At 40.7% G+C, this 25,417-nt stretch overlaps 1 protein-coding gene across 5 annotated transcripts in view; it reads left to right on the top strand.

The window, feature by feature from the left end:
• PARD3B (par-3 family cell polarity regulator beta) overlaps positions 1–25,417 on the top strand; it is a 1,059,813-nt gene that overhangs the window by 622,216 nt on the left and 412,180 nt on the right. For all 5 annotated transcript variants that reach the window (XM_047720837.1, XM_047720838.1, XM_047720840.1 and 2 more), the window contains 3 exons: positions 6,704–6,874; positions 11,722–11,854; positions 19,409–19,508. In XM_047720837.1, coding sequence (XP_047576793.1) covers positions 6,704–6,874; positions 11,722–11,854; positions 19,409–19,508 — 404 coding nt within the window. The remainder of the gene's footprint in view (positions 1–6,703; positions 6,875–11,721; positions 11,855–19,408; positions 19,509–25,417) is intronic.

Genomic DNA, 25,417 nt, shown 5'->3' on the forward strand with positions numbered 1-25,417 from the left:
TACACAGGAAGTAATCAGGCTTCTCTTTTAGAAGTCTAAGGGTTCTGTGAACATGTGCTGGCGTATTCAGGCCAGCCTGAGTCGGTGAATCTCTCACAGTTACGGTTTGTACATAAACCATTTGTTCATCGTAGATGAAACTTACACCAGCTCCAGAACACCTGAATGGAAGATTTTTCAAGTAACTCGACTTAGCATTCACTTCTTGAACATCTCTAGTGAGTTCTGCAATATAGAGTAGACTGGAGATAGGGAACTTAAAAACAACTCGTTCCGTAATCAAGCTGGTGGTGGAAAAGTTAAAAACATAAACAAGTCCGCTATGATAAAGGTGGGGTAGATGAGTATTATTAAAATATCATCAATATTGAGATGATGGCGCAATTAATTCTACCTATGCAGATATCTATGGGTGGGAGGCGGTTGCTGAGTCTTGTTCTGAAGGATAGATAGCCATTCAGGGGATAAGCGGGAATGCAGAGGACATTTTGGACAGAAGGAGAAATACAGGCCACATTGCGGTGGGCTCAACCCCAGAATGCAGTTTCTTGTCCCTGGAAAATAGAGCTCTTACTTGGAAAGAATTCGCCCTGTTTAGGACGGATGATGTAAAACATTGATTAATGTAGGTAGGTACTCTTCAAGACAAGAACTTACATGCTTCTAGTCTTACCAACTTTCTTTGTTCCTCCTCTTTGTTTCAAAACCTGTACTTTAAGATCTTGATTTATTCTTTTCCTTTCATTGCTATTGTTTTCAAATGAAGTCAAATGATTTCAATCTGGAATGTAAAGTTCTTCTGTAGGTTGGATTTTTTTTTCTTTTTCTTTTTCTTTCTTTTTTTTTTTTTCAAAAATATGGTAGGCAGATGTTGTCATGGAATGATTTTAGGGCCTTGTGAAGGATTTGTTCAGGACAATCCTTTCCCTCAATCAGGTGTCATCTTGCCTGGAGTCCCAGCCCACTCCAGGGAAACCTTGTTCTGCAGTCTGAAGTCAGGCTCTGGGATTTGGGCTCTGGGTGTTGATAATATCCCAGGAGGCTTTACTGAGGGCCCCATTAGAAACATGCAGAGGCAGGAGCCAACATCTGGTCATGATTAATCCTCTCAACACCCTGGCCGAATGCGAACTGGCCTTGGGCTCCAGCCAGCTACTCCCGAGAAAAACCAGCCCACTCCCTCATACTTGTTTCATGTTTTGCAGAGGCTAGTTCTTCGCTTAGGCTTTCTTACTCTCCCCTCCATGTTCATTATTAGAACTTTAGAGGTAGAAGGGCCTTACCAAAAGATTGGCTCAAGGCGGTAGATTAAGCCATACAATGTCACCAGTAATCATGGTAGAGATAGTACCCGGGCACCACGGAGTATAACAGATGCTGAAATACAAGGTCACTAGACCCCCTGGAAATTGTGGATCTACTTCAGTGGGCATATGGAGTATCCTACAAGATATGTGACTGTTCCCATTACAAAGAATTATCTGGTCCAAATGTGCAGCTGTGGAGAAACTGTGGTGTAAATACTTATTTTTAAGAGATGAGAATCTGTAGCCTTTATTTGATTCTCAAAAGAACCTGAGAGTCCATAAAAGTCAAGAATCACTAGCAACATAGTTGGAAAAATGGCCTTCAGAGTGACACAGTCCAAGTTCACATCTGCTTTAGAATTGTGACTTGTAACAATGCATTGAACTGGCCTAATTCTTGGTCTCTTTTTTATAAAAGAGGGCGACAGTCCCCAGTGTATAGGATTGTTGTAAAGATTAAATTGTCTAGTGCACATAATGGGTTTAGCACAATGACTACCCAAACTCATGAGAACTCATTAAATAATTATTATCATTAATAATTATAGTGTCGGGGCGCCTGGGTGGTTCAGTGGGTTAAGGTCTCTGCCTTCGGCTCAGGTCATGGTCCCAGGGTCCTGGGATCGAGCCCCACATTGGGCTCTCTGCTCAGCAGGGAGCCTGCTTCCTCCTCTCTCTCTGCCTGCCTCTCTGCCTACTTGTGATCTCTGTCTGTCAAATAAATAAGTAAAATCTTTGGAAAAAGAAATTAAAAAAAAATTGTAGTGTCTCTAATCATCTCTAGAATTCTGAATTTAGAAGGAATACAGCATAACAGGTACATGTCTGAATGTAGAAGGAGTACAGCATAACAGGTACATGTAGATGTAGATGTCTACATCTCTTAAATAGAGGAGAGTAGTATTTCTCTCACAGGATCATCGCGAGAACAAAATGAGAGAGCATATATAAAACATTTGCATCACGACTGCCCTGTATTAGGTGCTGAGTAAAAGGAAGATGTAATACTCAAACATCTTGTCTCCTGGGCCACTCATCCTATTGTAGGTGAACTGGGTTAGGGCTGATGAGATTTGAAGTAATCCAAGGACATGGAGAAGACCTAAATCTTGTACCAGTTTTTATTCGTCCTTAAGTATCCTAAGGAAGTTACTTTTTATCTTTAATCTCCTTCCTCTTTGGGGAACTTCCTTTACTCCCTCCTGTCTTGAGGATGGATAGAGTTGGTTGTGGGACTGGACAGAGATGAAGGGAGTAATTGACAGAGGTGAGGAGTCTTGTTCATTAGGGGTCTGACAGCAGTATAATAGGAAAGAAGGTGTCTTAGTCTGTCCGGGCTGCTTTAACAGACTACCATAGACTAGGTGGCTTATAGAGAACAAGTTTATTTTTCCCAGTGGAGGCTGAAGTCTAACATCAAGGCGCCAGCAGATTCAGTGTCTGGTGAGACCCATTTCGGGTTGATAGATAGCTGTCTGCTCGCTGTACCCTCACATGGCAGAGGGGTTGAGGGATCTCTCTCAGGCCTGTTTTATGTGGGCACTAATCCCATTCATGAAGGTTCCATCTTAATAACCTCACATATTTGAAACATATGTATTTGGAAGAGGGTTGGGGGAGGAAGGACACAAATACTCAGTCTATAGTAGAAAGGGATTTTTTTTTTCTTTAACAGATGCAAGCATGACCCAAATTACAATGAAATAAATATGCTAAGGTTACTGAGTTATATGCCTGGATAGTTGAATTTCACTTCTATAAAATCAGTTGACGAGAGTTAACATTCTCATGTCTAAGTATTCACTTAAACATAGTACTAAAAAGATAAAACACAAAATGTGCTTTTCTTGGTCAAAATTATCCCAAGCATACACAATGTGCATATACATTGAAGGATATTTAATGAATCTGGGTTGAGATATTTCATGAGCTTTCCATTGAATCACTTTCATTTTCAATCAAGACCAGACATGGGTATGCATTTATGTCTCTATGGTTAGAGAGGTGAACAAATTGTTGTCTTCTGCTTCTGCAGAAGAAGACAATACTTGTCCTGCCATCCCCCAACACAGGCATCAGTCACCGTATCTTCTGCCATGTGACTCTGGATTTTATATCAGGCTCTCTTCCAGGAGACATCTGGTGGCATATTATTGTCCACTCTGACTTTGAACGTTTTATTCTTAAAGCATTAATTCTTTAGGAACTAGTCATCCTCACCTATGTAGCAAAGGGAATGGTTAGGAATAAGATTGCTAAGAATCCAGGACTTGGGCTCTTCTGATCTAGCCCTGACCCTAACTAGCTGAGCAAGTCCCAGCCCATGGGGAAGTGCCTTCTCTTAAGAGGAGTTCAATCGATGGTTTTGCATCCCTTTTGACATCACATTATTTATCTGTAAACAGAAGAGGTTGGAAAAGATGATCTCGGAGGACCTTCCAAGCTCTAAATTCTGTGATTATATTCTAAATGTTAGGACACCATGGCACTTACTGGCATCAGCATTAATGAAATTACCCATCATTTATCTTATACAGAGAAAGCACACACCAAGAGTTACAGACCAGCCAAGCCTGAAAATGAGAGTGTGTGGATTTTTTTTCTGCCCACAGCTCTCCAGTGATGCTTGTGATAAGTGTGTATGTCTTCTTAAAAAGAAAAAAAAATCCCAGCTGCCCTGGGGTGACCTGACCTGCCTTTTTGTTTGGACTTGTATGTAAACATGTTCTACTTCAACGTTGTGCTCTATCTGTTTGAGACTTGGAACGTAGCTAAAAATGAAAGTTTGTGCTTAGTACCTGTTGGTAAGAGATTATTTTATCAAAAAAAAAAAAAATAATGTCCTTATATCTCCTTGTCTCTTATTTACTTCTTCACATAGACCTTGCTCCGTACTTCCCAGAGAAGTTTCACATGAGGTTACCAGGTGCGATCTCACTCAGATTGTATTTCCTCCATCCTCGAGATGCCCATAAAGTTTCCGTCTTTATCTTTCTTCATTCATATCATAGAGGACGAGGTGTCCTGCCAAGACTAACCCTCTGCAAATCCAACATGAGACCTCATTTCCTGTTAACAGAGTGAGGATCTTGATCCCTCTTCTGCTTCCTCCTCCTCTTTAAAATCTTACATCTAATTGTTAATGACCCTCCCAGACTCCTTCTCAAGACTCAAACCCAACAGTCCTCTTCCATGAAAGGCCAAAGTAGACTGTAAGGATTTCTCAAGTTGTGTCTCACTTCACGTAACTAAACCATTAAGGTTGTTTTGTTTTACCCTGCTTTGTGTAACCGTAACCTCAGTCTTTCTGTGCCTTCATCAAAATTAGATCATAGAATGGAGAGATTTCTTTCTTGTTTGGCCATTCCTGTAAATCTCATTTCCAGATTTGCTCCCAGATAGGGTAAAGGTTAAGTGGAGTGGGAAAACAAGAGGAAGGGAGGGGACGTCATGCTTTGTGGAGGCAGTCCACTCAGACGTTTTCCAGCTCTAATCGAATGCCTTTCTCGATCGATCTCATCACTTTGCCATCCCACTTTCTTCATTCAGGAGCATGCACTTTTTCGGGTGGCCTCCGCCATCTTGTCTGCCCAGTGGCCTCTCCAGCAGGTCTCCATGTGCAGTGAGTCTCCATGATGGCATTAGCTCTCCAGGGCAGCTTTCCACACTCACTCTTCCCCCTGTTGTCGGCGGGGAAAACTTCCTCTGACCATCTGCTACTGAATTAGTCAAAGTTTATTAATTTGTCCACAGGATTCTCCCCCAAAGCTGCCCAGTTGGTCCTATTGTTCTTTGTATGCCCGGTTTTCTCATTTCTTAGGGAAGTGTTATTCTTTTGTATTTTATTCTCCTAACTTGAACATGGATCCCCGATATTCACTACTATAAAAACTCTTCTGTATATTCCTCTCCTAATTTAGAGTTGTACAGTCGTAGTCTAGAGACCAGGTAACAAAGAGAATTCTAGTAGGGAGACTGCAGAGCCAAAGAGCGTGATATCAGAACTGGGGGTCAATGTGTCTCTGGTTTGCTTTTGTGACCTGGCCAAGTTGCAGCCCTTCTCTGCCTCAGTTTCCTTATCTATAATGTGAATAAAAGCATTGTGCTAGTCTGGAGTTCTGTGAGAATCACTAGAGATAATTTATGGAGGAATTCTCGAGGAAGGTAATTTGTCATACAAACCTACTGGCATTTCTGTTAAGTTTATTCTGTTAAGCAGCATCATAATATTCCTTTTTTTTTTTTTTTAAGATTTATGTATAGAGAGAGAGCACGAGTGGAGGTAGGGGCAGAGGGGCAGGGGGAGAAGCAGACTCCCTGCTGAACAGGAGCCCAATGTGGGGCTCAATCCCAGGACCCCAGGATCATGACCTGAACTGAAGGCAGACACTTAACCACTGGGCCACCCAGGCATACCCCCACATCATAACATTCCAAAAACTGCACCTGCACCTGTGACTCATAGTGAGGACTTCCTACCATAGTGTGGAAACAGGTCTAAGGCATGTCCCCAATCGACTGTCAGTATTTTGAGGATTTTTCCCTCGAGGCTGCCTGAGGGGGAGAGGCACTGTGGTCCCCCCACATTCTTTGGTTGGCAGAGCTTGTACCCCAGTTTGTTAGCTGCTGCTGTAGTCTCTAGCTTGTGTGATGCTTCTGGCTGAAGAGAACTAGTGCCTAGAAGTGATTTAGACGGGGGTCCAGGCTGCCAAGCCACATGTCGGGCTTCTGTGCACTTTGTAGTATGTGGTTTCCTGAAGATTCTGGGTAAAAGTACTCATCAGTCAGAGCCTCCTTGCCAACAGGCCTTGACAGTCTCCTTTGTCGTGCTTTTTCTGCCAGAAGACACCATAGCAAATTGGTCCTTCACTGCACACCTCTGTGTTGTTTTGAAGACCAGCAGACTAGCAACTCCCAGAGCTAGCGGTAATTTCTAGGGGACTTATCACCACTGTCGAACATGGAACATATAGGCATAAAGTCTCTCTGTGCCTGCAAATGCAAACCCTTGTTTCAAGTGATGTGACCACTTCCTTTTGCTTCCAAACCCACTTTCCACGGTCCCTGCCACAGAAAATGGCAGAATCAGGCTAGGTTAGCATGCTTGCCAAAGATTTAGGTAGGAGATATTACACAAATGTCTAAATTATTGCAGCTTGGGACTCTGAGATTTCAAAAACCTACTTTCACACACTTCATTATCGTTACTATTTGTGACTATTTGATGAGCTCCCGAAACTTGTTGTGCCGTAGAAATAAATCATTCCTAATGGCTGGGGGTTTTTCTTCTTCTTCTTCCTTTTTTTTTTCTTTCTAAACTTGGAACTTGTCCTGAAACAGTCATCCATCCTCACCATACTTTTCTCTGTTTCATACATTTTTTCCCTCTGCCCTAGGATGGTCGTCTGCGGATGAATGACCAGCTAATTGCCGTTAACGGGGAATCTCTTTTGGGAAAGTCCAACCACGAAGCTATGGAGACACTGAGGCGATCGATGTCCATGGAAGGAAACATTCGAGGGATGATCCAGTTGGTGATTCTGCGGAGACCAGAGAGACCACTGGAGGTAACACAAGTCTTTGGTTCCCTCACAGCAAACTGCCCAAGTGGCCACCTAAAATATGCAGAGTTCCGTAACTTAGTATCATGCTGATCCTGAAACTGGGAAAATATGCCCCAGAAGGGCTCTGATGGATTTAGGTGGCAAACACGCGTATATTATAGGGTATACTAGACGGTATAAATATGTACATATCAAGTAAGTAATTTATCAAATCTAACAGATCCTTATCCTTATTTTCTAGTTTTTTGTCCCCCCAGAAATTTCTAGACTTTGGACTTCATTCATATAGTAAACTATTAAACTATATAGCATCTTTAAATACTTTTTGATTGATGTGCTTATAGCGTCCATACTTTAGAAAGTTCTTAATCAGAGGTATACAGTACTTAGTGTAAAGACTGTTATAATGCAGTGTGTTTTCCCCCACAATGTGCACGTAGATAATAAAGACCTGGAACTTAACTAATTTAAAACTTGATTTATTAAGCAAGCTCCTTGCTTCATGTTATTAAATAAATGTTTTTAATTAAATAAGTATTTTTGCAGTATTTTATCATGATTTTTATGGACTTTTTTAACACAAGAAATATTTCTGCCTACACATGAAGTGTAAGCATAAAGTATTCTTGATTGCTGATATCCCTAAACATTTCAGTTATATACAATTATATTTATATTACACAATTATAGTATTAAATTATAAAGTGTATTGATATATTTATAATATTGTAAAATATTCCTAAAATGTTATTTCTTTATATATGAAAAATAATTATTAAATGCTCTTAAAATTATTTTTAGAAGGGGTACCTGGGTGGCTCAATGGGTTAAGCCTCTGCCTTCGGCTCAGATCAGGATCTGAGTGTCCTGGGATCGAGTCCCGCATAGGGCTCGCTGCTTGGCAGGGAGCCTGCTTCTCCCTTTCTCTCTGTCTGCCTCTCTGCCTACTTGTGATCTCTCTCTGTCAAATACTAAAATCTTTAAAAAGATTATTTTAAGAAAAAGTAAGAAGAAAACGGTTGATCACAGTTTAGAGTTAAGAAAAACGTGAGCGCATCGCACAGATATTCTCTGAGGCCAAGTAATGTTTGTGTAATACAATAATATGCAGAGTTAACATAGAATACTGTTAACAAAACACTAATATAAAATATTAGTTTTAATAATATGTTTCAACTCAAAATTTAAAAAGGATTTTCTTTTTTTTTTTAAAGATTTTATTTATTTATTTGACAGACAGAGATCACAAGTAAGCAGAGAGGACAGGCAGAGAGAGGAGGAAGCAGGCTCCCCGCTGAGCAGAGAGCCGATGCGGGCTCGAGCCCAGGACCCTGGGATCAGGGCCCAAGCCGAAGGCAGAGGCTTTAACCCACTGAGCCACTCAGGCATCCCAAAAAAGGACTTTTCAAATTGAGTTTCAACTACCTTCTACTATTTTTCACAGTAGTTAAAAGCTTAGGCTCTAAAGTTTTGATTACTTGAGTGAAACTCCCAGATTGTCCATTTTCTGGCTATGTGAAGACACACCTAGCTGAGTGCTCGGAACTTGCAGATGACAGATACTGTTGTCTATTTTATCCCTTACTGTATCCTCATTTCCCAGCACACAGTAGACACTTAGTAAATATGTCGAATGAATGAATAAAAGCTGCCTCTGAGACCTCCTTTATCTGAGAGGGTCAGCTGAAGTAGTAAAGTTATAAACTAGATCTCACTTTGTTATATTATCAGCTATTGGAAAGAGAGTAACTGTACCTTTTACTCTTCTGTACATAACCTTGTAAATGTTAAATAAATGTAAATTGGCCAATTACTGGAGACTATATATAATGAGCCAACTCGTTTCAACATTTGTGTCTGCTTAAGTGACAGAGAGGCTTCCATGAATATTTAATGGATTTTACTTATGTACATAGTTAGAAAACCCTTCTCTAATGCTCCCATCCATGGTGGAATTGGCTCCTTTCTGGTTTAATTGAATTCCTACCCTAGAGCCTTGGGATTCATGGTACCCCCGTTGGTGTGAAGGATGTGAAGGTGTGGAAGGATGGCCCGTGGGCCCCTAAGCCACCCCTCTGTGCATCTGTGTATTATGTGTCCCTTAAGATTTCTTGGAACAAAGATATTTCAACTAAGAGGAAAGTCTGGAAGGCACTGCTGTAGAGTACCATTCCTATGCCAATAGCAAGAGTTAAGGGAAAAAGAAGAGAAAGAAAGAAAAAATGAACAAGGTTGTTAAGAATTATGTCTGCCATCTCTCCCCTTCCCTAATTTCATGTCTTTCTCTAAAATGGGTGTGTGCCTGGTGGGTAAGCATTCTGTATTTGGGCTCCTCTAGTTGTGACGTTTTATCATTTACATGCTTCTTCACTGCAGAGTTTCTGGTCTCCCACTCTGAGGTGGGTTGATAATTATTCCATCAGAAGAAAGTACTAAACTTTCGGTGTGTTGCCCATCCTCGGAAGTGTTTTATTAATGGAGTTCACTAGGAAATTAATTGGGAATTAAGAAATGGGATGACAAGCGATTTTTTTAAAGATTTTATTTATTTATTTGACAGAGATCACAGTAGGCAGAGAGGCAGGCAAGAGAGAGGGCTGGTGGGGGAAGCAGGCTCCCCACCCAGCAAAGAGCACAATGCGGGGCTTGATCCAGACCCTGAGATCATGACTTGAGCCAAAGGCAGAGGCTTAGCCCACTGAGCCACCCAGGTGCCCCACAATTTTGATGAAGATATTTAAACAAAAGGTCCCTTTTTAGTTTCCCTAATATTTACATGCTTTCCATGGGGAATGAGCAGGCACTTGATGCTCTCAGCTCTTGGGAATCTCTGTGGTACCCACAAAGATTAAAGAACATTTTTTTCTTATGAAGACAGCAGCTGCTGATGTACAGCTCATCTTTATTAAAGTGGAAAAAAATCCAAAAAAAAAAAAAAACCAGAAAAACCGTCTGCAGCTATTTCTCTCCCAGTTCTGTGTTTTTGCTGTGTCAAAGCATATGTCATGCCCTCCTGCTCTTGCTGTGTCCCTGTGGAGAAGCAGTCACCCTCAGGTACAATAAAAAAGCAGCATACCTGAGAAAAAGGTCTCAGCACTGCTCATACATTCAGGCAAATCAATTAGTTAGATTTGGCAAGAATACCAAAATGGTTACTTGAACATTATATTGATATAAAAAAAAATTGAAGGAGCTACTTAAGGAAAGTCAAAATATATAGTTGTTGGAGTATTTTCCCACATTACCCAGATGTACAAGATACGTAAACAGTTTTGATGAGACCTCGTGAAGAATACATAATGATCCTTGATTGAATCAAAATCATTTAAACAGAAACATGTTTTTCAAAGGGCGAGCTTGAAGTTCAATTGTAATTCTATTTGAGCCTAGAGACTTAGTATTAAAAAATGGGTTATGACCTGTTTTTTTCCTCCCCCCCCCAAAACGTTTCCCTCCTCCCTACAAGCTCATCTAGTAGAAGCAGATTATGTTTAAAAATCCATTATATTTTTATTGGCTGGGACACTAATGGAGAGCTCCATGGCGGCTCTATTTTACAAGCTGAATACTTTAATTAGGCTGGTTACTGATCAGTTGTTGGGATATCGATGGTGTCATTTATCAAAGAGCTGGAAAGCAGATTTTTTTTTTTTTTTGGTTCTTGTTGTTGAAGCACAAGGCTAGGTGAAGTAAGTCCTACCTCTCCTGCCTGCTGAGGCTTGGGCTTTAATTTAGGATTGTTGGCCGAGTCTGGTTTGACTAACAGTACAGAGGCAGAGGGTAACACTACGTGTGGGAAAAGTGTTACAAGCCTCGACAAGAAGCTAAGAGACCTTCAGCAGCTGAAACAATTTAATTATTAAGAATGTATAAATTGAATGTTTTAAATATTTTGTTTAGCAGGATACCGAGTTTTTGTAAGTGAGAGGAAGGTATAATAAAATTATTCAGGCCAAATGCTTTGCTCTGAAGTAAAGAGCTTTGGCAATGGGATCTCTGTTTCTCTTTGCATCCTGCTCCTCTCACACATGGTCAAGGGCACACTGGTGAGATGGCGTCCACGTGACTTCCTTGAAATCTGTGAGAAAGACAAGAGCAAGAGCAGAACCCAGTTCTGTGTGTCTCCATCCTCTCGAACAGACACCTGGAGCTCTCCAGAACTGGCCCCCCCCAGCTCCCTCTTCACACCTCTGTAACATGGTTGTGGGCATGTTACTCTGGATACAGCCATTTGAGGACACTGTGAATTTGTTGGAAGGCTGCCCACAGCCAACAGGAGGGAAAAACATCAAAAAGTAGGGGGGAAGCTCAGGAGAACCCCTGTCTGACATTGTTACCGAGTTTGTTTAGCTTTTGGCCAGCAGATTTGGTGTCCACAGCAGGATACACTCCTGGCGTTTGAGTGGCAAACCTGCTTAGGTTCTGACTTGTCCTAGAGCATATGCACTTAGTCGCTGAGGGAGAGAGAGAGGAACCAGCTGGTTGGCAGAAAAACACCCTTGGCATTACCATTCTTCTTGTGTTGACACTGCCACAAGCTGTATTCCCAGATGGAAGAAAATTTGAAAGAAGCCAGTTGTAAGTGGGGGGAAAGAATTATAAAGTTAATCCTCTTTGGTGCTGGCTATGAGTCGTCCCAGTCCTTAGCACCATGTTTGTCAGTATTTTTTGTATCTCACATTCGAAGATGTCTTAACTGATAGGGCCATTTTGATTTTCCAGTTGAGAGGGTATATGCAGTAGACTTTTGGGAGCTCATTCATAAACTGATCATTCTCCTACTTTGCTTTCATGGACCAAGTTTGAACATATTAAAAAAGCAAATGTAATTTTTTATTTTCATTCCTTAGGAGCCTGCAGAGTGCGGGGCATTTTCTAAGCCATGCTTTGAGAATTGTCAAAACACTATAACCACCTCCAGGAGAAATGATAACAGCTCATTGCATCCCTTCGGCACTTACAGTTCGCAGGACAAACAGAAAGGTAAGAGTCTGTCCATTTCCATCTGCTGCAAATGGCTGGAGAAACACAAGACTATATATATTTTTTTTAAAGGACAAAGGGAAGTTAATTAGACCAAGTGCAGGCTTTGTTCCTCTGAGTCATGAACACGGGGAGATGATGGGTGGGAGAGCTGACTCAGAAGTTGTGAAGCAGATTCCTGGCATCGCCTCCAGTTTAAGTGACAGTTTCTGTGTTTGCTGCCCCAAACACGGAGGATTATGTGTAAAACAAACCAAACGAAAACAAAATGGCAGCATGGAGAAACAAAATGGCAAACTGTTATTTTTTTTTTAACAATCTTTCCATTATTGAAAGTTACCAAATGTAAATAACTATTAAACTTAAAAAAAAAAAAAGGTGCAGACTATTATTAAACCGTAAGGCGGTCATTGCATGATTCACGGGTTCTAGGAAGAGTGTGGTAAATACCATGAATGAGACCATCCTGTAACAGTTGGAATGTTCTTATTATTCCCTCACTATGTTGTCTTTCCCTTATTTTCCGGTACTAGTAGAGCTCTGGATATAAAATATTTGGACTTTGTTTTTAAAAAATCATACTGTAGGTCACCAAGAAAAAAAATTTTTTTTATTTCCCTGAATGTCCTTTTTTAAAAAATAACTTTAAGTTTTTTGTATTGCAAAAGGCAATACATGTTCGTTGCAGAAAATTTAGGGAAAAGCAATAAAAAGAAAATTTAATATTACTCATTCATCCTTCTAACTATCAAAGATACTAATCGATAACATTTTATATCTGTATTTCAAATCTTTCCTTCATGCAAATATGCATATATAAGATGAAGTGAAAATGAAATACATATAATGTTTAGGAAATTGCTCTTTTAATTAATAACACATTATGACCATCTCACTATGTCACTGAGGATTTTACATCATCACATTCAGTGGTTACATAGTGAGCCTTTGAACGCAGGTACTATTTATGTAATCTGTCCCTTTTTCACATTTAACATGTTCCCTGAATTTAAACTACGTGGGAACAAGTTCGAAACTCTGAGTTAACTCCATCAAAACAGGCTTGTACATCTCCGATTCCTTGAGAATTGTTTCATCAGAATGGACGTTGTCTTTTTCTCTGACTTCGTCCATTTTAGTGGGAGTAGCAGCAACAGCTGTGACCGTTTATTTATTAAGTGTTTACTGTCTGTTAGGTTCTGTGTTAAGCAATTTACATGCACACTGGAAGTGGGTAATACTATTATCCTCGTCTTACAGATGAAGAAACAGAGAGTAAATAATTAACCCAAGACCCCATACTTAATCCACGCAGAGCCTGGATTCAGCCCCTATCTCTCTGATTCAAGTTCATTCCCTAAACCACAGCATGGACCCTGTCTTACGTTGGTCCCTTGAAACTGTTGAAGTCCTTTCACCTGATACCAAAACTGTGATTAAAGGCTCACTTGACTTTGTGTCAGATAAAGAAATACTCTTGTCTTTTCTCATCTTCTTTAGAAATTAAAATTTGTCTTGACAAAGCGAGATCTCTTTCCAAGACCTTAAATCACAGTAGCAGGAGAATCTGGGGAAGGAACAGCAAGTTTTCCACATACTAAACCAGCCTTTTCTCAACCATGCCCATATAATGATCAAGAACATTGCCATGTGTATTAAAATATCTAGGCTTTACATAATTTGATTGGCATTTTATTCTCAAGAAACATGTGATACAGTGACAATCCAAGTTCAGGGTTTTATTCCTAATTATACCAGTGACATCCAAAGTAGTAGTGGGCACATTATCCCCTATCTTGTTTCATTTTTTTATTAAAGATTTTACTTTTTAAGTAATTCTACACCCAATGTGGGGCTCAGATCCACAATCCTAAGAGCAAGAGTCACATGCTCCACCAAGTATGCCAGCCAGATGCCCCACATTTTTAATAACAATAAAATATTGATGCTGGAGTGATAATTATACAGACTATTTTTAGAGGACACTGAGATACTCAAGGAAATGGGACACTTATCTCTAGAAGGGACAGGAGAGGCCAAAATTATGAAATTATAGAACTAGTTGAAGTATGAGGATATATACAGGAAAAAAAAAATTCAAATAACGGAGTCCAGTCAAAGCACATGCTAAAAACAAAACGTCATAATACTTTGAAATGTCAATAGAATGTTCTGAGTTTGTATTTCCACTGATCAGCTACGTCCTTTGGGTATATGTGGCCCCAGACAACCACTGTGAGTCTCTAATCTGTTCTCTTTCTCTTGAGACTTACCTCCAGATAGAACAACTTTTTACACCAGTGAAAAACCATGCAGGTCAGCTATCTGCAAGTTTCCTGCTTTACTTCCTTTCCTCATATCAGTTTTCCAAAGTGACAAAAAAAAAAAATCCCAGTTTTTTCCAAGCAGGGATTGCATCGAACATTATTTTTTTTTAAGCAGGAAAAATCTGTTGCTGTTATTTCCTTGTATATTGAAGAATTCCTTGTATATCCAAGAATTCGACCTATCAAGGCATTAGACTCATTAAATTTTAATCATAAGAGCAGTAGATGAAATTTTCTTACTTTTATGTAAGCCTATTGACTTAGAGATAAAAATATATATAATAGAATTTGTAAACAGGAGGCTGTAGAAGAACATCCTGATCACCATCTCGTTTTCATATTCAGAACATTTAAAATGTTGTGAACCATTGAGAGCTTTTGAGTTTCAGATGCAAACGAAGTAGCAAGAGGTTTCTCCTGAAACCTGAGTGTTGACTCAACACGACCAGGTTTTTTAAGGAGCCCCTTCAGAAAAGCAAGATTGAGTTGACAAAATGTAATGTCTAGTGAGGAAAGGAACTGTTACAGCCAAAACATTCAGTTCTTTTTTTCTTCCCTTTTTCCTTTCCTTTGTATATTTAAAAACCCAATGTTGATATGCGGGGTTCCATCTATTTTTGTAATAATAGTACATGCCACCCACAGTTCTTTGGTTATTTTTTTATATATATACACATACTCCTGTCAAGCTGTTCCATGGAAAAGGCATTTTTAGAACTAACGTTTGTAGAAATTGTAACACCAGAAAATTCACATTTGCGTTGGAGAATTGCTAGCAGTGCCTGCAGTAGAATGAATGTGGTGCCCCAAGATGGCCAGGGGTCAGGATGGGGGCTGTGTCCCAAGGGTTTACTTATAAAATCCTATTAAGCATTTAAATGTTAATAAAGAATACAAATTACCAACACTGTATTTTCTGAAGAATTTTGGTGGTAGATCTCACCCTGGCTACATAATGGTTAAGTAATAGTAATAAGCATCATTTGCCTCTGGTTTATTATTAGTTCTCTTTTCATTGCTCTCGTCTCCCCCTTTTTTGCTCCACCCCTGCTTGCCCCCGCCTTTCAGCTCAACTGCACCCTAGCACCATGTGTAAGTCACCCATTGCCCTAAGTCTGCCCAGGCTCATCACCCAGGGAGGGCTCCTGTAGGACTTCCGTCCCCACCCCAAATCAAGCCCCTTTGGTTGTGTGTCCCATCTCACTGGATCCATGTTCCCTTGGGTCCTTTGGGCAGACACATAATGTATAATTATTCCTAATGTGCCTCTCTGGGGAACCAGCTCATGTCCACCCCTCTGTAGCACGTAAGACACTCCCTGTGGAGTGGTGATCAGAAATTGAATTATACTTTTTAATTTGCCTGATGTTTATTGGATACCTTCATTGTGCAGAATACACCATCAGCGATTCAAAAAAGAATACAATTGCTGTACTAGCCCTCAATAATAGGCTTTAACATTTTTATCAATTAAAACAAAAAATCTAAATCCGGAGTCATTAAAATTTATCTGTAAAAGGCCAGCTAGTAAGTATGTTAGGCTTTGCAGGCCAAGGGATCTCTGTCTCAGCTCTTCAGCTCTGCCGCCGTAATCCAAAAGCAGCCATGGACAGTGTGTAAATGAATGAGTGTAACTCAATGAAACTTTATGTACAAAACCAGATGGCGGGCTTGTTTTGGACCAGGGCCATAGCCTAGTGAGCCCTTGTCTTAAGTTGCAATCTCTTTCACTCTTCTTTTCTGATCTGGCCCTAGCAGGATAGAGTCTATAAAACAAGTAAGAAAAATAAAAAATGATTAAAATCAGGGTCATTGGGTCATGAATGAAGCAGTTACTGGAGGGTGCGCTGTCAGTTTTCCCAGCCAAAAATACAGGACGGCCATCAAGACTTAACCTTGTCCGTGTGGTGAAATCCAGAAATATTATTTTTTGGAGAAAGGAGTTCCACATTTTCGCACTGATAGAGGGTTAATAGAGATGTTTGGACCATGAGAAAAACTATTCCTTATACCATTGTTTAAAAATGTACCAGGAACAAAGAATCAACAAAGAAGATATTTGCCTCTGTACCTATAGATACTTAAAAAATATGTAGGTTGTTCATGTGGATGAAATAAAAATTAAAGGTAACTGAGGCACCTGGGTGGCTCAGTCACTTAAGCACCTGACTCTTGATTTCAGGTCAGGTTGTGATCTTGGGGTCCTGGGATCGAGCCATGTCAGGCTCCCTGCTCAGCAAGGAGTCTGCTTGTCTCCCTCTCCCTCTGCCCTACCCCCCAGTGCAATTTCTCTCTCTCTCTTTCTCTCTCCCTAAAAAAATGTAGAGGTAACAATTGTAATCAAACTTGAAGAATCTGAGGAGGAGGAGGGAAAGGAGAGGGAGGGCAAGGAGGAGTTTCTCTGTAGTCCAGTAAGAAATAGGTCTAGATACATAGATGATAGATCAATAGCTCATTGCAGAAGCAGCATGTGAGAAATGTTATAAATGGAATAATTTTCCATAACAGTAATGGATAAACCCCAAATGTCAGTGGATAAAGACAGCAAAAGTATTCTTCTTATCTTAATCGTAGCCAATGAGGCGTGGTAGAAGGGGGATGGGCACTGTGCTCCATGCAGTGATGAAGGGACCTGGGCTCCTTCTGTCCTTCTGGGCCATTTTCTAGAGACTCCTCCACTCCTGCTTGCCGCTGGGTGATGGGACAGGTGGAGAGAATGTACCCTTTCTTAACCACTGACACTGGGGTTGTCAATGTCCAGAGCAACTCACCTACTATTGGCAAGAACAAATATAGGCCCAAAGAAGGCTGAGAAATTGGGTCTGTGTGTGCAGAAAGAAAGGAGGAACACAGAGTGAGCGCTGGTACTCTTCTGCCACGGCCCTAAAAATATTGAGGTGGATCTTGAGAGAAGGGTGGGACTTTGATGGATGCGAGTGGATTTTGCGGTTACGTAAGCAAACACACTGAGGCAGGAAAGCCCAGGCTGGTGGTTGGGCAACAGTAAGTAGTCCTGGGTAGCTAAGGGTGATAAGGAGCTGACGTTGCCTGCCGAGGCAGAGACCTTTATGCTCTAAGCTATTGTGTGCACCTGAAATGTTTCTGGGAGGCCAAGTTACATGATCACAGCTACATCACCAGTGTGAAAGACGGGCTAAGAAGTTGCGGGTAGAGAGATGGCAGCCAGTGGGAATGTTGTCCCAGTATGTGCCTTTTCTCTAGTTTATGGTGTATTTTTCTGTTCTTTTTCTCTGGCTGCCTGACTGCTGCTATATTACCAAATCACCAGATTACTTGGGTGGGAGGCAGTGCAGGAGGACAGTATCGATTGCCTTTGCTTGCCGTGCTTCTGTACCTTGGTCACCCTGCCTCTCAGATCTCCTGCTTCCAGCCTCCAACCCAGAGATGTATCAGCACTGCCAGAATTACCTCCATTTTCTACTAGTCCCTGGGGCAGAGCTTTGAGCAGGGTTCTCTATAGAACAACCAATGGGATGTATTTGTAGTCATATGTATTTAAAGTATAATAGACATTATATTGTACATCATATAATAATATATATTACAGTGTATAATATAAAATATATAACATATATGACATATACATAATAAGATGTAATAACTCATATAATATAATGAGACTTATTGTAAGGAATTGGCTCACGTGAGGATGGAGCCAGGCAAGTCCCAACGTCTGCGAGATGAATGAGAAAAGCTAGAGACCAACCAGAGCCAACGGAGCAGTCCCACCCTGAACGCTGACTCGAGACCCAGGGAGAGTCAATATATCTGTTTGAGTACAAGGGCAGGAAGAACCTAGTGTCTCAGTTTGAAGAGAGGCAGGCAGGAAGAATTCTCTCCTACAGAGGAGGGTCAGCATTTTGGTTCTACTCAGGCCTTCAACAGATGGGATGAGGTTCACCCACATTATGGGGGGACAGTCTATTCTGTCTACTGTTTTTAATGCTAAGCATTCCCAAAAAGCACTGTCCTGGAAATATCCAGAATAATATATGATTCATTATCTGGGTACCCTGGGCTGAGTCAAGTTAACTGTAAAAGTAACCATCATACCTGGTGTGTGGACAAGTCAAGCGGCTTCTGTTACCAGCAGCATCTCATAGGGATAGACACTTTTCTCCTGTTCCAGCAATCAAGAACAAATAGGGTCCACGTGTTACCAAATCTCTCACCGTAACAGATACACAGTAGAGTTTAGGCGGTATAGAAGGATAATCTTTAGTTGCTTATTAGCGCTTTGCATTTCTAAATCTGTGTGAATATGCACAGTCTTCTATACTCCTTATATTCCTCTAATGAAGCTATTCTCAACCCCACCTTACAGATTTCAAAAACTGAGGCTCAGAGAAGTTAATAGTTGGGCCAAGTTCCCACAGCAGTGGGAGCCATGATGGAGACATGGTGGCCTCGCTACACGAACTCGACTCTCCCAGGCCACTCTCTCAGGCTTTTCATACATTCGTTAGTGCGGGTAATAAGGACAAGCTTTAGATGACATAATGTACATAATGCTTAGCACAGTGTCTGCTCTACGAAAGATCTCAACAAGCCCGCTCCTTATTGGTCGTAGTAAGTTTCAGGATACATGTCTATTTCTTCCAGAGTAGAATAGATTGAAAAAAATGAACACATTATGTAGGTGAGAAAACCAGGTCTGACCCTAGATTTTTGCTTCCAAGGCCTCAAACCCCCATCTTTCCACTGTAGCTCAGATGCAAAAAGAGTATTTTTACCCCTCTACCATCTAGAAATGGTGAGTAAATCTAAAGTATCATTTTTTAAGTACTTTTTGTCACCAAGGTGACGCCACAATCACCACATAATCCAGCCTATTCGTGAGAGAGTCTTGTTTACAAAATCGTGAAGGCATGAAAGAGATGGCTTTGTTAATCTTCCGCAGAACACACGTCAGGAGCGACTGTCAGCCTTCCGTAGGTGGGAGAAGATATCCGAGATGCAGGATCCTGACTTGCCATGGGTTGCTGGCAGGCCACCAGTGTAAAACCTATTAGTGGGCTCAGATTCCTCATATAGGGCTGCATTGGCTCCCATACAAATCCTGAATCAGTTCTGTAGGAGGACTTATTGATTTCAGGTTGGTTTATGTGTTGGTGAAAATTACATCTGTGAGATGGACTGAAAACAAGCCGGGCATCAACAGTTCCGCCCCCACTGACCACAGCTTCATTGGTTCTTTGTTTTTTAGTGCTGTTGCTTCCCAGTGACGGATGGGCAGATCCTGAGGTCCCGCCTTCTCCACCACCACATCCCGTTCTGGAATTGGGCCTTGAAGATTACAGCCACAGGTATTGATAAAACGATAGATCGTAAAGGTTCCCCATTATGGTGTTTCTGGGAAAACCCCGCAGCCTGATTTTAACTCTATTTCTTTCCAGAATGGAAATCTCATAGCATCTATAATTCCTTTTCAGTGAAAACTTCTGATAGCTAAAATGAATAGTTGAGAGTGTTCATGTTTTTCTTCCTGGAATTTAAGATTCATCATGTATTATAAAACTTAAGAAAATGGTTGAACTTTCTTTTATCATGTCGAAAAACCAAGAACTCAAAAGGTTCTATAGGAAGGAATAAAACAAAACTGAGAGGCTATAAAGCTTAGTTGTTGTTGTTGTTATTGTTGTTTCGTTTGTAATTGGCAAACCCTAAAGGTATTTTTAAAATGTTCCAAGAAAGTTAATGGAATCTAAAAATTAAAGCAACACCATATATCTAAAGTATTGAAAAGAGTGCCCAATATATATCCACTGTGTAATAGAAACCAAAAAAAATCAATAATTTTTAGAATCTCACAAGCATGAGAGAGAGAGATTTACTAAGTATACACACCATCTGACTAGTGGCATTCATAGATTTTGTTCTTCTGATGAGTTTTAAAAATCATTAACTTGTCCCTTTGCTATTTTCTATATTTATTATGGCAGTTAAAAACTGTGTATTTTATTCCATTCTATGTCCCAGGATAATCCTGTGAAATTTTTCCATTTTTCCTGCAGCAATGCTGGTGTCATTCCTATTATGCTTTTTTATTGCAATCTGCTAAAAATAAAGCAACACAAAAAGGGTATAGCTAACTCTATTAGCTGAAAGCCTATCTATATTTAGCTATCCCTGATTCCTACATTTTTGAAGTCAGCTATCTGACTCAAATACAATTTCACCAACTGGATGGATAATGACACTAATGTTCTAGATCAGTTTTCTAGAGGTTTCTTGAAAGAAAATGTGGACATATTTAATTTTGTCCATTCACTTCCATTGCCGGCCTCAAACCTGAATCAAAAATAGCAGTTTGTCAGCCATAACAAAATGCATTAAAAAAATAATTTCATTCATTCATTTATTTACCGTTATCCTGTGTATACATGCAAAAGTGTTGGGATAATACAAAGATGAATCAGATATAAACCCAACTCTCAAGAAGATGGTAGGCCAGGGGGTAAAAATGACAACTAGCACACAGGGTACAAAGTGGTATTTACCAGGAGGTATTGAGAAAATGCTCTGGACATCCAAGATGGAGTAGAATGCTTCCAGATAGAGGAATCAGGGGAAATGTTATGGGAAAAGTGATGTTTCAGCTAAACCACAAAGTATGAATTGGAGGTAGACATGAGAAAAGCCCAGGAAGGAGGGGAATTTCAGAGAGAGGGAAGGGTAGAAGGAACAGCGTGGCAGCTGGGAAAGGAAGTCGATTTGGGCAACTTGTATCATGGCTCACTGGTCAGATGCTAGAATGCAGAATGCAAAGATAAATACAGACTTCCTTCATTAGATGGTCAAACCCTGTGGTAGAGTTTCAGCAGAGAGCATGATAAGACCTGGGTTTTAGTTGTGTGCAACAGGCATTAGGGAGATGGAGAAAGGTTAATGTCTGCTGGAAACCAGGGACTCTTTGGACATTTTCTAGGGCAGTAGCGGTGAAAGGTACTAAGGATGTGTGCTGGGGAGGATGGGGAGAAGCTTTCAGATGAGAAACCTCTTCAGGGGAGAGAGGGCATCAGAGATATTGCAGAGATGGAGTTATCAGGAATTAGCAATGGCCTTTTTGGCTTCTTCAGTGCCTCCACAGATTTTGGGCAGCAGGGCGGGGGGGTGGGGGGGGAGAGGGCGTGGCGGGAGGTGAGGGTGATGACAGTATCAGTTTGAGTGAGTTCAGTTGTGGATAGGGAAAGCCATAAATAAGGACAGTCTGAGGACTGGCAAGAAAGGAGAGGGCTGGCAAGAGTGGAGAGAGAAACAGCATGGCCGGAGAGGAAGGGGCAGAGCCAAAGACATTTTTGAGAAGGAAGGAGCAAATGTAAAGCTTTGAGAGTCTTCCCCTTGAGATCTCATGACCTGCGCCATCCTGCAAGCTGTTGCGTTGCCTAGGTGACCAGCGGCAGCCGCGGGGGTGGGTCAGATATGTGGAACTTGGGGTGGAGGAAGGGTTGGAAGGGAGCCAGGAGGGTTGAGCAAGGGAGGCTGGCTGCCTGGCTTTAAAAAAAAAAAAGTAAAAGCCCTCTAAAAGGGAAAAGTGGTGCTTTAGGGATGTAGCCAGCCCGGTGAGACAGAAAACAACTAAACAAGTCTTGCATGAGAAGTGAGACGCAAATGTGGTCGAACTTCATGCCCCTACCTTGAACCAAAATGACATCAGAATTTACTGAAGTTACTTGTAGTATTATGTCACCAATTATTGGACAGAAGTTTAGAATATATGTTTCTAAATGAAAAAATATAGAAGAAATGTATTTCCTACTGTTATATCTCAGGGAGGGTTTAAGGCAAATCGGAAACAGAATATGTTGAATTCCCTATGTGTTCATATTTTTTCCTCTCCACTCGCTCTGGGCTCACTGGATCCGTCACTCCCCTCCCTCCCTTCCTTTCTGCATCTACTCTCACTCAGAGTAGCCAATTGCCAAAGCCTATGCATGGATGGACACCTGAGACTTCAGGGTTTTTTGGGTTTTGTGTTTTGTGTGTGTGTGTGTGTGTGTTTTCCCTACCTCTCTCAAAATCTTCTTCTCCTTCCTTTTGATTTCTGACAGTTGTCCTTGAACATTCATGGCTGGGTCTTACATGTCTTTCACATTCCTGATTTGTCACCGCATTCAGGACACTGGCATATGTTTCCTGCTACCTTTATTTATTCATTATGCAGCATAATTTGACATTGAGTATCATTTCTGTTTGATAGATTCCCTGGTTGTTCATGCTGAAAACGTGGCCTTTATCTAAAATGTGTCTTTGGCCTGCTGTCATCTTGTAGCTTCCCACAGCCTCCACGGCGGCCCACTCAGCCATGAGCACATGCTAACTTTCTTCAAAATTAAAACATGTCAGATTTTATAGTTAATCACTGTGTCACCCTTTCCCTCCAAAAATATCCAGTATGCCGTGTAAAATTACAAAGGGTCTTTCTAGTCTCACATGTCTAAGATATTTTCACACTAATTCAATACTACACTTCATTATTTAGATGTCCTGTATGAGTTCATGTAGCCAATGCGCACAGTGTGGGCTCTAACCCTATAATTTCTCATATTATACTTCCCTCTTAAAGATCAGCCTTATCTTGCCTTATCTCTTATTTTGTACCATGGCAAAATGGGCCCTTCTCTTAAAGGTTTCAGAATGTACATGTGGTCAAAGCAATGGCAACAGATGTGTAAATCACTATCACCAATTTAATGGGTATATTCAGGTATGTATAGTGTGTATACACACACACACACACACGAACATTTGTTACATTCATTTTTAGAAAGCAGTTTTTAATTCTTTGATCAGCCTTCATTATATGTAAACATTTATACCAAAAAAATATAGTCTATTTAGAGAGATCCTTACCTGCTGTAACATGGAGGGGCATTGCCACTTAGATTTTCTGTTTTAAATGGGGATGGGAATTGTTGTTTCCCAAGAGTCTCAAAAAACTTGAGTTCTTGTATTTAATTTGTCAATTAATGCCTAGTTTGGTAAAATAAGACAGTAATTTGGGTTAACCAATGTGTTCCTCAGTTGGGTAGGTTCCCATAGTCTCCCTTGAGCAGAGCTCTTTAACTGCAGTACAACCAAAGTTTTAATGAGGAATATTCTTGTTGGTCCTAAACCACTTCCCTAGTGGCTAACTAGTGTAACACAGGGCATCTGTTTGGGTTAACTCTTTGCTTTCCTTTTGTTTCATGGTGCGTAGCACTGAAGCACAAAGCTAAGCTAAAACACAAGCAGTGTCAGAGGGGGGGTGACTCTGCCCAAAAAGGGAATGTTTGATGACCATGGAGTCAGCAGCCAGCACCTGCGCCACAGGCTGGCCGCCATTTTAGCCAAAGCTTCGGTGGCTCTGAGAAAGGCAATATAAAGAAACCACAGACTCTGGTCTTCACTTTGCCACTGGCCAGCTGTGTGACCTTGGAACAGCAGCCTCCTCTTTGGGCCCCAGTGTCTTATCTACAAGATGAAAAGTTGGATAAGGTGACCTTTAATGCCTTCTGGCTCTTAAATTCTCAGATTCTATGAAGGCCAGGAGGCCCTCTGACACTAAAACCACATCATCGCAAGAGATCAAAGGGTATGAAACTAAGTGCAAATAAAGGTTGAATAACACATTTAAAGGCAAGTCCTTCCAAAACATCAAGGCTCAGGGGGAAGCTCGTGTTCACAGTTGCCTCTCAGAATTCTTCTTTAAAATGGGCCAAAACAATCGGAGCGTTGCTATTAGGCCAGGCCCGTTGTGAGTTTTGCTCACAATTGGTGTACTTTGTATCACTCCCTACCACATCTAATATACTTCATATATGGCACTGGTTTTAGCTATTGAAAATATAAGCCAGATACCTAGGAGGAAGCCCTACTACCCCCCCAAAAAAGTTTATAATGAGTAGATTTGAACTTCTTGAGAAATTTTCATGAAACCATGTATAAGTTCTTCACTGAAGAGTGTCTCAGGACCTCTCTAATGTACAGAAATAAAGAAGAGATTTAATAGCTCCCTTTTATTGAGCTGTCACTGTGTTCTAGGCACTACTGTTAGCATATACCATAACTTCCTTTCTTACAACTTTATACAACCTAACACTGTCTTGTGGGGACAAGTCCCACATTGCTCTCTAGCCCAGGCTCCCAGTCATTGCCGCACATTACCCTTAGCTCCACTCGTGCTGAGCATAGCAGAAGACATAAACCTGTAGGAGTCACTATGTTGTATACCTGAAACTAATAGAACATTGCGTGTCAGCCTTATCGCAGTTTCAAATAAATGAATAATATTTGTTAAAGAGAAAGGAAAAAATTTTTAAATAAATAGAAGGAGGGAAGGGTTCTTAGTCCCAGGTCTACCGAGACCCTGACAAAAAAGAGAAAGAGAAGAGACTGGAAAAAATTATATAGATGACTTGAAAAGCAAAAATTGATAGTCTATGTATTTACCTGCTTAGTTGTTTCCTAAATGCATCTACTGGCATTTACTCTGTGCCACAATCTATTCCCAACTTTATAAGTCTTTTTATTTTACTTTACAAACTCATTTTGTCTCTTAAGAACCCCATGAAGTAAGAAGTGGAGTTAGACCCATTTCATGCATCAGGAAATGGACACACAGAGAGGTTCAGTAACGTGCGTGGGTCCCACAGCTAGTCAGGGGCAGAGCCAGGATGGAGAACTAAACAGCGAGGCTCCGACATCTGGGCTCCCAAGCTCTGCCCTCGGCTGCCGGTCCTGGGTACTTCCTTAAGCCCCACCATATTACAGAAACGGAGATTCATTTACTCAGCAGTGTTATGATTGCTGCATTTTAATTTTAATATCACTGCAAGGCAATATTGAATGTGCAGAATTAATGAGTTTTAAGAAAAGATGAAACTTATTTTGGTATATTTGCTTAAGAAATGGAGATCCCCTGTACATTTTCAAAGGGTTCTCATTCATCGTAGTTCATTTTTTTAATGGTTGTTTTAGTGTTGACCATGTGAAATCCCAACTGTTCGAAAACCTCAACCTGAGTCCTTTCAGATTTACCAGAAATTCCTGTATTTAAAACTAGAATAAAGTTATGCTGAAATGAGCCCCCATATTAACTTTCTCAATATATGAGAATACGAGGGGAGAAAGCAGCTGTAATTTGACTTATGAAATTTAAAAATATGATTTATTTCTAGACCAAGAAATCAGGCATTGTCTGCAATTCCCTTGTATAATCCCCTCCATCTTCAAG

The sequence above is a fragment of the Lutra lutra genome, chromosome 3 (genome assembly GCF_902655055.1).
Source record: "Lutra lutra chromosome 3, mLutLut1.2, whole genome shotgun sequence".
NCBI lineage: Eukaryota > Metazoa > Chordata > Mammalia > Carnivora > Mustelidae > Lutra > Lutra lutra.